This window comes from Myotis brandtii, unplaced genomic scaffold, assembly GCF_000412655.1.
Source record: "Myotis brandtii unplaced genomic scaffold, ASM41265v1 scaffold74, whole genome shotgun sequence".
In the NCBI taxonomy this organism is placed as follows: Eukaryota; Metazoa; Chordata; class Mammalia; order Chiroptera; family Vespertilionidae; genus Myotis; species Myotis brandtii.
This window is the reverse complement of record NW_005370944.1, coordinates 4,292,783-4,305,649: the sequence shown is the minus strand read 5'-3', so window position 1 is coordinate 4,305,649 and position 12,867 is coordinate 4,292,783. Positions and strand designations below refer to the sequence as shown.

The following is a 12,867-nucleotide window of genomic DNA, read 5'->3' as shown; positions in this document are numbered from 1 at the left end:
GCTCCTGCATTGAGCGTCTGCCCCCTGGTGGTCAGTGTGTGTCATAGTGACCAGTCATTCCCAGTCATTCTGCTGTTAGGGTCAATTTGCATATTACCCTTTTATTATATAGGAGTGCCTGACCAGCCTGGGTGAGGGGCTGATGGTTGTTTGCAGGCTGGCCACAGCTCCTCAGGGTGGGGGTCCTGCTGGGGTTCTTGGCTATCCTGGGAGAGGGCCTGAGGGCTGTTTTCAGGCTGGCTAAGCCCCCCAGCAGGGACCCTCATCCCTTGAGGGTGTGGCCAGCCTGTGTGAGGGGCTGATGGCTTTTTGCAGGCTGGCCACGGTCCCCAGCCATCCAAGCTTCCAGTGGAGGCTGGCTGGAAGCAGGTATCTGGGATTTATTTGTCTTCTATTATTGAAACTTTGTTGCCATGAGCGGAGGCCACAGCTGGCTCAGGGAGGATGGGAAGCTTGGCTTCCTCCATCGCCTGGGCAACCAAGCCTCCTGCTTGCTCCAGCTCTGTGGCTGCAGCCACCTTGGTTGGGTTAATTTGCATACAGTCGCTCTAATTAACTGGTGGGTGTGGCTTAGGGCATAGCGAAGGTACAGTCAATTAGCATCTTTGTCTTTTATTAGTGTAGATAACTAGATGGGAGTTGGGAAGTACTTTGTGCAAAAAGGCACACATTCACAATTCTTACCCGCTACTTAAAGAATGATTCTCCTCAAGTTTCTGCTTCTTGTTGGTCTTTTTTTGGTCTTCTAGTCTTTGGAATCTTTTTCCAGTTCTTTCAAATAGTTATTTTGAATTTTTTTCAAGGTTTTATCATTTTTACCTGAGAGAGGGTTCATTCACCTCACCAATTTACCATCACCTAAAGCTAGTAGTCCCGATTTTGTTTTTAAAACAATCTCCCAAACATGAGTTTATAATTTTATATATTACAAAATTTTAATTATTGGTAGTACTACAATGGAAAAGGGAATAAACTACCTAAAATAATGGAAAAAGTCCAACTTACACAAATGTAGAAATAAATTTGCATGTGAACACAGGTAAATGTACAATTTCCTTATACAGCCTGTGCTGAAATTTGTGCTTTCCTATTCCGGGCCTATATATACCAAGCTAGAATACAATTAAGCCTAAGAATGTCAGGCTGAGAGACATGAACATCACCAAAACAAATAAACCACTTGCAACTATTTACAAGTTAAAAACAATTAATTTAAGCTACCCAGAAAAGATCTATAGATTGTTTTAAACAATGTCCCATAGATTAAAATATTTTTTAAAAAAAGGTGGATAAATGGAATAAGGACTTGTATACCTTTTAGAATAATAGCAATAATTAACAATAACATTTAAAATGTCTTTTTTTAATGAAATACTTACCTCTGTTCTTTTTAAAATGAGAAAACATTTTAAATAATGTTTTTCAAAATACATTACATGTTTTCTTATACCAAGACAGAATAAGAAGAACTAAAGAAAAGAACTCATAGCCTGGCCGGCATGGCTCACTGGTTGAGCATCGACCTATGAACCAGGAGGTCACGGTTAGATTCCAGTCAGGGTACATGCCCAGGTTGTGGGCTCAATCCCCCATGTGGGGCATGCAGGAGGCAGCCTACCAATGATTCTCTTTTATCATTGATGTTTCTATCTCTCTCTCCTTTCCTCTCTGAAATCAATAAAAATATTTTTTTAAAGAAAGAAAAAAAACATAACATTTGCTTTTAGGAATTTCATTCACTGATAATTGGATACTAAAATTTCATGGAATTTCAATCACAAAACTGGGAAATTAGCAAAGTGTATCTGTAGTGTACTGTAAAAAGCTTACAACAGAAAATGTAAGTAGTTTAGATCCATTATATGCAAATTTCTGAGTTAAGCATCAAGTATTCTGTAGTATTTTTTTATTCTCATTATTTCAGTTAGCCAAATAACTGTAATCCCACAACAGGCAAAAGAACCCATTTTTATGCAGAAGGAGTATAACAAATAGAAAAGGAGGAAATGGAGACCAAGAGCATCATTTTACACCAACTTATTAAAAGAAAAAAGAACATCCACTATGATTCTGTTATTCTTCCTTAAGCCAAAACATTAATGTGGTAGCTTTGCTCTAAACCAGACATAAGAAAGTCTGATAGGAGAACTGCAATCAAACTAAGCAATTTACCAATGATACACTAAAGCAACACTGCTGATGTTAAAATTCAACTACAAGCAAACATAAAAATCAGCAGGAATTTGCAAGGGGAAACTTGTAGTAGTGTTGGATATATTAATCATCTTGTGGTTAATGATTTCACAGGTGCATATATATGTAAAAACTTACCAAACTTTATGCTTTTGCATGCAGTTTGTTTTACCTCAATTAGATTTCAATAAAGCTTCAAAAAAAATCAGCAGGAAAGAAAATCACTGTTCATTTTTACCCACCACTCAGCTACTTTAGAGCCAAAAAGAAAAATCAATTCAGAGTCTGTAACAAAATATTATTAAAAACTCAAGGATCACAGGCAAACAGACATTCAAATTAAAAGAACAGGTATATCAACTTTTTTAAGAGAAAAAACTAAAGTTTCATTAAAAATATCCTGAGACCGACTGGTCAAAGGATTCTGGAGGTCATATTGCCTATATAATTTATGCCCCACCCTGGTGTAGAATGCTCCTGGTTTCCATTTCCAAATGCATATATGATGACATAGTTTATCAGGATTTTTAGCCTTACTGTACTTCTCTTCCTTGCACCTCTGCAGAATCTCTAAGCTCCTCTGGTGGACTGGGTGTTGGAGAAAGCTAAAACTATCCATACTTTTCAAAATTGCACATGGCGCTGTATCATCATGCCCTTAGGAAGCAAAAGAAAAACAACAAAAATGGAGAAAAGAAAAAGACATTATATAAGCCCAAACCAATTGAGAATCAAGGACAATGCTGCCAACTATCTTAGAGGATATAAAAAATGTATCAAATGATATGAGTTAAAGGTGAATGATTTTTCCAATTAATTTGACAAAATTACACAACAATAACAGTAAAAACTAAAGGTCCTTTTTAGTAATCAAAATATTCTTTTCAGTACTCAAAGTGTTGTGAGTTAGCATCCTACTAAAAATTTTGAATTTAAAATACAACTGGTATGGAAATTTCAAAAACAATTGGTACGGTTTAGATTTTTTTTTTAAAAATTTACTCATTTTTATCAGGTCTGAAATATAATTGGCATATAGTTGGCAACAATGCAAGAAACACTGATGAACCCCAAAGAGAAATTTACCCAAAACAAATTACCAAAAGTTAAACAATTATATCACAAATCTTGCAATTAACAACACTTGTAGGAATTCCAACAAGTGTGTCAATGTTGAAAGAGTGGGAAGAAAGCACCACAGAGCAGGAAATCCCAGCAGCACTTCTGTATATTTATAAAGCTAAAAACAAGCTAAAAAATCTCTACTTCACTACCAATTCTTATAAAGTGAGACAGAATCAACTACTGGTGGGAAAGGGAAGAGAGCACTTTCAGTAGGACCAAAGCCCCAGATTAGTGTTGCTGAAACAATGAATCACTAAAGCAATAATGTGGGGGGGGGGGGGGGGGGGGGGGAGGAGGAGAGGGAGCTTCAGTACCATAAATATTAGCAATACATGAATGTAAAAGAGAATACAGGTTTTCCAGGTAGGGAGGAACTTAAGTATCATTTACTTAGAGAACATCTCTAGACTTATGCCATTAACTTCAAATTTACGTACATTGCCTTTGAAAGGCAAAAGTGAATAGTTAACAAATAGAGGCAAATTAAACAATCAACTGAAGCTCCATTGGTGCATATCAATATACACTGAGTGGCCAGATTATTATGACCACCTGACTTTTGTAGGCAAATTAGCTATAATTTCACGCTGAAGTTGCTAGAGGGCCAGACCATTATAAATAGGGAAGCAGGTTATTTACCACGACAGTAGAAGTGATTTTTTTCTGAAGATATGGGTAAACAATGAGATTTAACAGCCTTTGAACGTGGGATATATATATATATACAGTATATAAAAGCTTAAGTGACCGAATGACTGAATGACCTAACAAGACATCAACAGGTTGTTATGATGCACACTGACCACCAGGGGGCAGACGCTCAACACAGGAGCTGCCCCCTGGTGGTCAGTGCACTCCCACAGCCAACCTCCCATGGCCAGCCAACCTCTCGTGACCACCAACCTCCCGTGGTCCTTCCTGTCAGACAGCTGGGTGATCAGTGCACTCCCACAGCTAACCTCCCCCAGCTGGCCAACCTCCTGCAGTCCCTCCCCGCAGCCAGCCAGCCCCAATTGGGACTGGGCGAGATGGCACCAATGAGCACCGATCACCCACCAGGCCGAGGGACCCCACCTGTGCACGAATTCATGCACAAGACCTCTAGTCTATCCTATATAATGAAAGGGTAATATGCAAATTGACCCTAACGGAGGAACAACCAGTTGCTATGACTTGCACTGACCACCAGGGGGCAGACGCACAACATAGGAGCTGCCCCCTGATGGTCAGTGCACTTTCACAGGGGGAGCACTGCTCAGCCAGAAGCCGGGCTCACGGCTGGTGAGTGCAGCAGCAGTGGTGGGAGCCTCTCCCAATTCTGCGGCAGCACTAAGAATGTCCGACTAACAGAGAGAGGGAAATTAAACAATGAACTGAAGTTCCATTGGTGCATATATATATAAAAGCCTAAGCGACTGAACAATCCTGTGGGGAGAAGGCCTAAGCTGTTAGTTGTACATCCCCCAAGGGCTCCCAGGCTGCCAGAGGGATGTCTGACTGCCAGCTTAGAGCCGATCCCCTGGGGAAGCGGGCCTATGCCAGCAGGTATACATCCCGCGTGAGCACCCAGACTGTGAGAGGATGCAGGCCAGGCTGAGGGACCCCCCCCAAATGCACGAATTTTCATGCACTGGGCCTCTAGTCCTATATAATAAAAGGCTAATATGCAAATAGACCAAACAGCGGAACAACCAAACAACCGGTCACTATGATGTGTGGTGACCACCAGGGGGCAGGCGCAGAACATAGTGAGCATGCGCAGCAGAGCGTGGAACATGGTGGGCGTCGGCTGCGGTGGGATAGTGGAGCAGGTGAGTGGGGGCGCCAGACCAAGGTGAGGCGCTGGTCGCTGTCATCGGGGCAAGCTTCTGGTGGTTACTGAAAATTCTTTGCTCCCGCTCACTGAGGTCCCGCATGTCACTCGCACCTGCTGCTGGCACTGGGTGCCAGCACTGATCGCTCAGTGCTGTCAGCGGGTGCGAGCAGTGGCTGCCAGCCCTGATGGCCTCTCAGGGCTTCTCCACCTCCCCCTGCTCCTGAAGGGCGATCATGGCCGGCAGCCACTGCTCACACCTGCTGATGGTGCCAGCCCCACTCGTAACCGCTGCTGGTGCTGACCCCAATCACTCTGTGCCATCGCACGTGGGAGCAGCAGCGGCGGGAGCAGGGCTGCTGGCAGGCAGGAGACCGGGGGTCACGGCAGGAGGGGCCGGGAGGATGGGCCGAGACACGCCCCTGTGCCCACTCAGCCTCGTGGCCCACTGTTCCTTTCAAGGTGCACAAATTTGTGCACTGGGACCCTAGTATATATATAAAAGCCTAAGCAACCAGTCGACCAGTAGCTCTAACGCTCACTGGCCACCAGGGGGCAGATGCTTAACACAGGAGCTGCCCCCTGGTGGTCAGTGCACTCCCACAGTGGGAGCATCGCTCAGCTGACCAACGTGCTCATGGCTGGCAAGCACAGCTGCGGCAGTGCGAGCCTCTCTCGTGGACACTCCCACTGCGCATCCCTCCCCCATCTGGACTGGGACCGGAATCTGGGACCAGCATCCGTACTGACTGGGCACGAGCCCATGGCCCCTTCTCCAGCGCTGTGTGAGGAGCAAGGTTGCAATGACAAGCGGCGGCTGTGTGGTCACGGGCGCTGCACTCATATCACCCTAGGACAAACGCGCAGAGACTGCAGCAGAGTGGCAGGGAGCCTACCGAGCAGCGGCGGCTGGGATGAGCAGGAGTGGCACGGCACCTGGCTGGGGCTCGGGCTCCTCCCCGGCCGCCTGCCACTTTGCACACTACTTGGTGCAGTGCGAGATTGATGCGGACAGAAGCTGGAACCCGCCAAGCCGGTGGGTAAGGCCAGGCTGTAGTAGCATGGAGGTCCACTATCCCCACAGGCCAGGTCGAGAGACCCCACTGGTGCACAAATCTGTGCACCTGGCCTCTAGTTTACTGTATAATTAAGAACGCAATACTACCTATGAATAGTTCTCAAGGAAGACTCTTTTAAAAAGTTAAACAGAGGCAGAGTATTAAAAAAAGTTTGCAAAGCTTGGTTTAGTTTCTAAATCCAAAGAATATGCATCTACACTTAAGCTAAGGAAATGGAATTTTATTAGAGCCTAACATAAGATAATAGTATACATATAAGTACCAGGCTTTTAAAAATAAAATGACTTTGAATATTTTTTTTTACATATAATAATAAAAATAGGTAAGCTAATAAAGCACTATCTTATCTACCAAAAAGGGAGAGCCCATAGTTGCAAATGTTCAATGTTTCAAAATGAGATAGCTATTGCCCTAGCTGGTGTGCCTCAGTTGGTTGGAGTGATCTCCCATACACCAAAGGTCATGGATTATAGTGCCGATCATGGCACATGCTCAGGTTGTGAATTTGACCCCCAGTCAGGGCGTCAACGGGAGGCAACAGACCAATGTTTCTCTCTCACATCTAAGTCTCTCTCTCTCTCTCTCTCTCTCTCTCTCTCATACACACAACACACACACTTCCTCTCTCTAAAATCAATTTTAAAAAGAGAAAACAACAAAAAAGAGACAATTATTACCAAGTTATACACTCCAATAAAAATTTTCTATTCTCATTATTATCGACTAGAGGCCCAGTGCATGAATTTGTGCATGGGAGGGGTCCGGCGGGTCCTGGCCCCAATCAGGGTGGATCGGGGCCGGGCCTGTTGGGAGGAGGAGACAGTGGGAGGCTGGCCGGCCCTGCCCCTGATCAGAGTTGGGGGGGTCCAATCTGGGGCAGAGCTGGCTGGGGGGAGGGGCCATAGGAAGTTGGCCAGCTGACCCCACCTCCTATTGGGGTGGGGGAGCGATCAGGGGCCATGCTGGCCGGGGGAAGAGGCTGAGGGCGGATCAAGGTGGTGGGGGCCAATCAGGGCTGGGGCCAGATGGGGGAGGGGCTGCAGGAGGTTGGCCAGCAGGCCCCGCCTCCTATAGGAGTAGGGAGGCAATAGGGCAGGTCAGCCGTGGGGAAGGGCCGTGGGGGTGTTGGCCAGCTGCCCCAGCCTCAATCGGGGTGGGAGAGGCCAATAAGAAGCGGGCCGGCTGTGGGGAGGGGCTGCGGGCGGTTGGCCAGCCAACCCCACCCCCATTTGGGCCAGTTCGCTGGCCACAGTAGGTGTCATAGTGACCGGTTGTTCTGGTCATTACAGCGTTCCAGTCGCTGGCTTTATATACACACACACACACACACACACACACACACACACACACACACACACACATATAGACTAGAGGCCTGGTGCATGAAAATTCATGCACTGGAGGGGGGGTCCCTCAGCCCGGCCTGCCCTTCTCACAATCCTGGAGCCCTCAGGGGCGGGAGGCGACCTGGTGATCAGGGGAAGGCGATGCCCCATCACACCTCTGCTGCTGCCACTGCTGGCAGCGCGAGCCTCAGCCTGCCCTGGTTACCTGAGCTTCAGGCGGCCCTGGGCAGCTGGGCAGCCGCCATCCAAGGCTTGTCTGTGCCTCAGACCGGCCCTGGGCAGCTGGGGGGCTGAGGGGACTGGGGGACTCCGGAGGCAGGCGCACAGAATGGCCGGGCATGCTTGGGACGGGCCCAGCCTTGCCACACACCTGCCACCCCGGTGGGGTTGAGGGGACTGGGCACTGCCATCTTTGAGGGCGGGGCAGTCAATTAGCATATTCCCTCCTTATTGGCTGTGGGTGCCATCTTTGTGACGGTGTGAGGGTCAATTAACATATTCCCTCTTTATTAGATAACTAGAGGCCCGGTGCACAAAATTTGTGCACTCAGAGTGGAGGGGTCCCTCAGCCCGGCCTGTGCCCTCTCATATTCCAGGAGCCCTTGGGGGATGCCCGACTGATGGCTTAGGCCCGCTCCCGCCACCTTCACTGCATCCTCCCAGCTTCTGGCTGAGCAGCGCTCCCTCTGTGGGAGTGCACTGACCACCAGGGGGCAGCTCCTGCATTGAGCGTCTGCCCCATGGTGGTCAGTGCACATCATAGCTTCAGGCCGAAACTGGCTCTCTGACATCTCCCGAGGGGTCCCACATTGCAAGAGGGCACAGGCCAGGCCAAGGGACCCCACCCGTGGATGATCAGGGCCAGGGAAGTATGCGGGAGGTTGGCCAGCTGGGGACTGCAGGAAGGCTCCAGAGTGTGTCCGGCCCATCTCACTCACACCCAATTGGCCGGACCCCAGCAGCAAGCTAACCTACGGGTTGGAGCCTCAGAGCGTCTGCCTCCTGGTGGTCAGTGCACATCATAGCGAGCAGTTCAGCAGCCTTAGCATATCATTAGCATATTACTCTTTTATTGGTTGAATGGCCAGCCATACGACCGGACACTTAGCATATTAGGCTTTTCTTATATAGGATTTTCCCCTTGATGGGCTGCCTGGAGAAAGAATTCTTAGGCTCAGACTACATTGTGCTTGGGTATAAGACAGAGAGGAGATATTTGTTGAGGAGACCATCTGAGAAAAGGACACCTATTGAGCTCTACTCATACTCCACCCAAACTGTAATTTATAAAATTATCAACAGATTTTCAGACCCTTCAGTAGTTAACTTGATAATCTGCTAGTCAGAGAATTATGATTATGGTATTAAAGTATTGTATATTAAAAGTTCAAGATATTAAAAATTCTAATTTGTTACATAGTTTTAAGAAATCGCACTCAACACTACCACAGCCACTGTATTCTATTTTCTAATTTATCTAACAAATTGTGGCAATACCATTTGGATATGGGTAATTTTGTATCTGTGATTGTTTTGTGTCTCACACCATCATGTCTTAGTTTTTACTTCCTTTCTGTTTTTTCATTCTGTTTTCTATGTCCTCTTCTAACTCTTTAACTGTTTTAAACATTATTTTACAGACTATAATACTACTTCAAACTTTAAAGTGATATTCCTTCTGTTTCCTGTGTGTACCAACTCCCCGTCAAAGTGGTTTGGCTTTCTAGGATAGTTTAGAAGTATATTTTCAGTAGAAGTTATTTTCTAAGGGGATCTCATAAACTTTTTTTGAGGCTTTTTGTTTTGTTGTTGTTGACAATATTTCAGGTGTCTCCCATTCCAACCCCCTTTACCCTCCTACACCCAGCTCTTACCGACCCCCCGAGTCTTCACCACCTTATTGTTCATGTCCATGTGCTAAACATTTAAGTATATAAGTTCTTAGGTTTATCTCTCCTTTTAAAACCAGGTTTATTTAGTGCTTGCTCATGCTTGTTCCTGGTCTAGTTTGGATAATTTGTTTTTTGGTTTTTTTAGTGATAAAATAATCTTGTGTACCCTCCTCAGGGATTTTAGGCAATTGACCCTTTTGCAGACTCCAGGTCTAAAAAAAGATAACCAATCATTTAAACCAGTGGTTACCAACCGGTGGTCAGCGGACCACTGGTGGTCCGTGAGGTCAGAAAGGTTGGCAACCGCTGATTTAAACAACTGGGTTCAGTTCATTTGCCAAGTGGTTGGTAATAGTGCATTTCTATTGTATAAGTCAAAATAGAACAATCATGACAAAAAGGTGAAGCAAAGCCATATATAGAATTACAAAAAAAGTCATACTATAGGGTATCTCCGGAAAAAAAAATCCTGGACGGATACTAAATTGGTCAACTGAACTAGTAGCTTTTGGAACTTTTACATACATTCCTGCCAGATTAGTTTCTGTGTCATTAAAAAGAACAGGAATGTTTCACAGATGTGTACCTTCACCACTATCAACTCCAGACCTATTACTAAAAGACCCATTACTACCACTTCCAGTGGCAGATTTCATCTGCTGCTCTAGGTGCTCCAGCTGGAAGACCAACAAGTTCTTTACTGTGCTGAGACTCTCCAGAAAGGTCTGCTTCTGGATGAGTCTCTGTCAGCTGATGGAGTCTATTTTCTAACTCAGGCAGCAATTTTCAACCTTTTTCATCTCATAGCACACACAAACTAATTATTAAAATTTTGCAGCACACCAAAAAATATATTTTTTGCCAATCTGACAAAAAACTAATAGGTATAATTTTTATTCATTCACACCGGCCGCCTACTGTTGTGTTCGCTATTGTCAATTTTTATTTGACATCTAAGGGAAAAGAGATCAGTGCCTCTGATTAAACAGTCAGGTATTACATGTTTTTAAAATTCTTGCGGCATACCTATTGAAAATCACTGGCTTAAAGTTTTATTGGTAAGCTGATTCCTGAGTTTTTAAATTTCTTCTCAATTTTTAATTCTGCTTTGCAATTTGTTCTTTGGTCAATACAGATCTTCTACATAGTGGAATTCTTGCTTCTGTCGGTCCACTTCTGCCTCTAGTTCTTGTTTAGATGCTTATGTCCAGCTATTTACTTGGTATTGCAGATCCTATAGCTGTCTTCTTGCTGATTCTGCTTCACTGGCCTGCTGAGCCTCCATATCCACTAATTCAGAACTCAGCTGATGTATCTGACCCATCAGCTTCTGCATTTCTTCTCTTTGCATCTGTTTTTCATGCCAAAGTTCTTCTAGCTCCATGCTATTTAGCAGTATTGCTATCTAGGCCTTCAAAACCAGATCCTTCTTTTAAGCTATTAATCAGCTTATCTGTAGATTGAAGTATTCTAGTAGCTTTTTGCTTATAGTCAGTTCCTGCTTAAAGGACTCCAAGTTGGACTTACACATTTTGATTTTCTGCTCATCAACTTTCTTCTTCTCATCTGAGTATTGTCTTTCTGCCAGAGTAATGGCTTCTGTCAAATTCATGTTTCATTTCCATTTTATTCAGTTGTGTAGCAAGCTGACTCTGCATTACTTGATAGCTCTCCTGGCTCTCCAGAGTAGCATCCACTTCATGCAGTCTCTTGTGATTTTTCACTCTGTAAGGCTTCTAATGCTTTTGTGCAAGAATTCAGTAGCTGGTCAGCTTCTTGGATTCTCACTTTTAGTACAGCCAGCTGGGAATCCTTTGTAGCCCTAACTTCAGTCAGGTTGTCTACTTGGGCTCGAAGTTCTTGAGTTAGTCACTCTTTGAATGGTCAGCATTCCACTTTCAACTCTTGCTCTGGCTTTGTTTCATTCTTCTTGAATTTCCTTGGCTCTTTGAAATAATGAGGCCATTTTTTAAAAATATATATTTTATTGATTTTTTACAGAGAGGAAGGGAGAGGGATAGAGAGTTAGAAACATCGATGAGAGAGAAACATTGATCAGCCGCCTCCTGCACACTCCCCACTGGGGATGTGCCCGCAACCAAGGTACATACCCTTGACCAGAATCGAACCTGGGACCCTTGAGTCCGCAGGCCGACGCTCTATCCACTGAGCCAAACTGGCCAGGGCTAATGAGGCCATTTTTTGTTGTTGCTGTTCATCCTCACCCAAGAATATTTTTCCACTGACTTTTTAGAGAGAGTGGAAGGGAGGAAGGGAGAAAGAGAGAACAGGGAAAGAGACACATCGATCAGTTGCCTCCCACACGTGCCCCAACCAGGCCTGAGCATGGAACCTGCAAACCAGGTACATGCCCTTGACAAGGAATCAAACCCACAACCCCTCAGTGTGTGTGCTGATGCTCTAACCATTGTGCCAACGGCCAGGGCATGAGGCCATTTTTTTAATTTAAAGACTGAACTTCATTCCTCAGCAGTTGATTCTCCAGCTGAAGTTTAGATAGTTCATATAATTTGCCATCATGGATTGTGATTAGTGCAAGCAGCATTTGATGATACATTTTTCTTTGAAGAATCCTCTTGGAATTCATGACCAGAATCTGAATTATTAAAGGCTTCATGGCTTTGGCTCCCAGAAAGATTTTCTTCAGTGGTTTTGATGATGGTTATGCGGGTGTTTATAGCTCTGACACTTGTCTGAGAACAATGAAGCACCAGTGTCTTGCCCCTTTTTTATTTCCACCCTTCTGCAGGCTCATTCTGTGAACTATTAAGAAAATCAAACAGCAGCTCATCATCAGGTTCTGACTTTTTTCTCCAAACTGGGATGAAGGCTTAGGAACACATCTTTTTTCTACTAATGTCCTAGGTCCTGCTTTCACATTTGTGGTGGCAGTTAAGATGGTGGCTTTTTATTTCTAACTAGAGGCCCGGTGCACGAATTCATTCATGGGTGGGGTCCCTAAGCCTGGCCAGCTATCAGGGTCAATCAGGCTGCCTCGCCCAGTCCCGAGTGGGGCCAGGCCAATCTGGGCCTGCCGGCCAGGAGGAGACCAGGGGGAGGGACCGTGGGAGGTTGGCTGGCCAGCCAGGGGGAGGGACCAGCCGTGGGGAAGGGACCATGGGAGGTTGGCTGCAGGGAGGGACCGGGGGAGGTTGGCCAGTCAGCCGGGGGAGGTTGGCTGTGGGAGTGCACTGACCTCCAGGGGGCAGCTCCTGCATTGAGCGTCTGCCCCCCGGTGGTCAGTGCGCATCATAGTGACTGGTCGACCAGTCATTCTGGTCATTCCAGTCATTCAGTCATAATAGTCACTTAGGATTTTATGTATATACTAGAGGCCTGGTGCACAAAAATTTGTGCACTCGGGGGGGGGGGTTCCTCAGCCCCCCCTTGCCCCCTTT

General features: G+C 45.6%; 1 protein-coding gene and 1 pseudogene across 10 annotated transcripts in view; both read right to left on the bottom strand.

The window, feature by feature from the left end:
• The window catches only part of MYO9A (myosin IXA), a 423,504-nt gene that overhangs the window by 168,057 nt on the left and 242,580 nt on the right, over nt 1-12,867 (bottom strand). For 9 of the 10 annotated variants that reach the window (XM_014530413.1, XM_014530418.1, XM_014530420.1 and 6 more), the window contains exon 15: nt 2,731-2,850. The exons of the other annotated variant lie outside the window; for it this stretch is intronic. In XM_014530413.1, the coding sequence (XP_014385899.1) occupies nt 2,731-2,850 (120 nt within the window). The remainder of the gene's footprint in view (nt 1-2,730; nt 2,851-12,867) is intronic. 10 annotated transcript variants of the gene reach the window in all.
• The window catches only part of LOC102254559, a 4,551-nt pseudogene continuing 1,462 nt past the window's right edge, over nt 9,779-12,867 (bottom strand).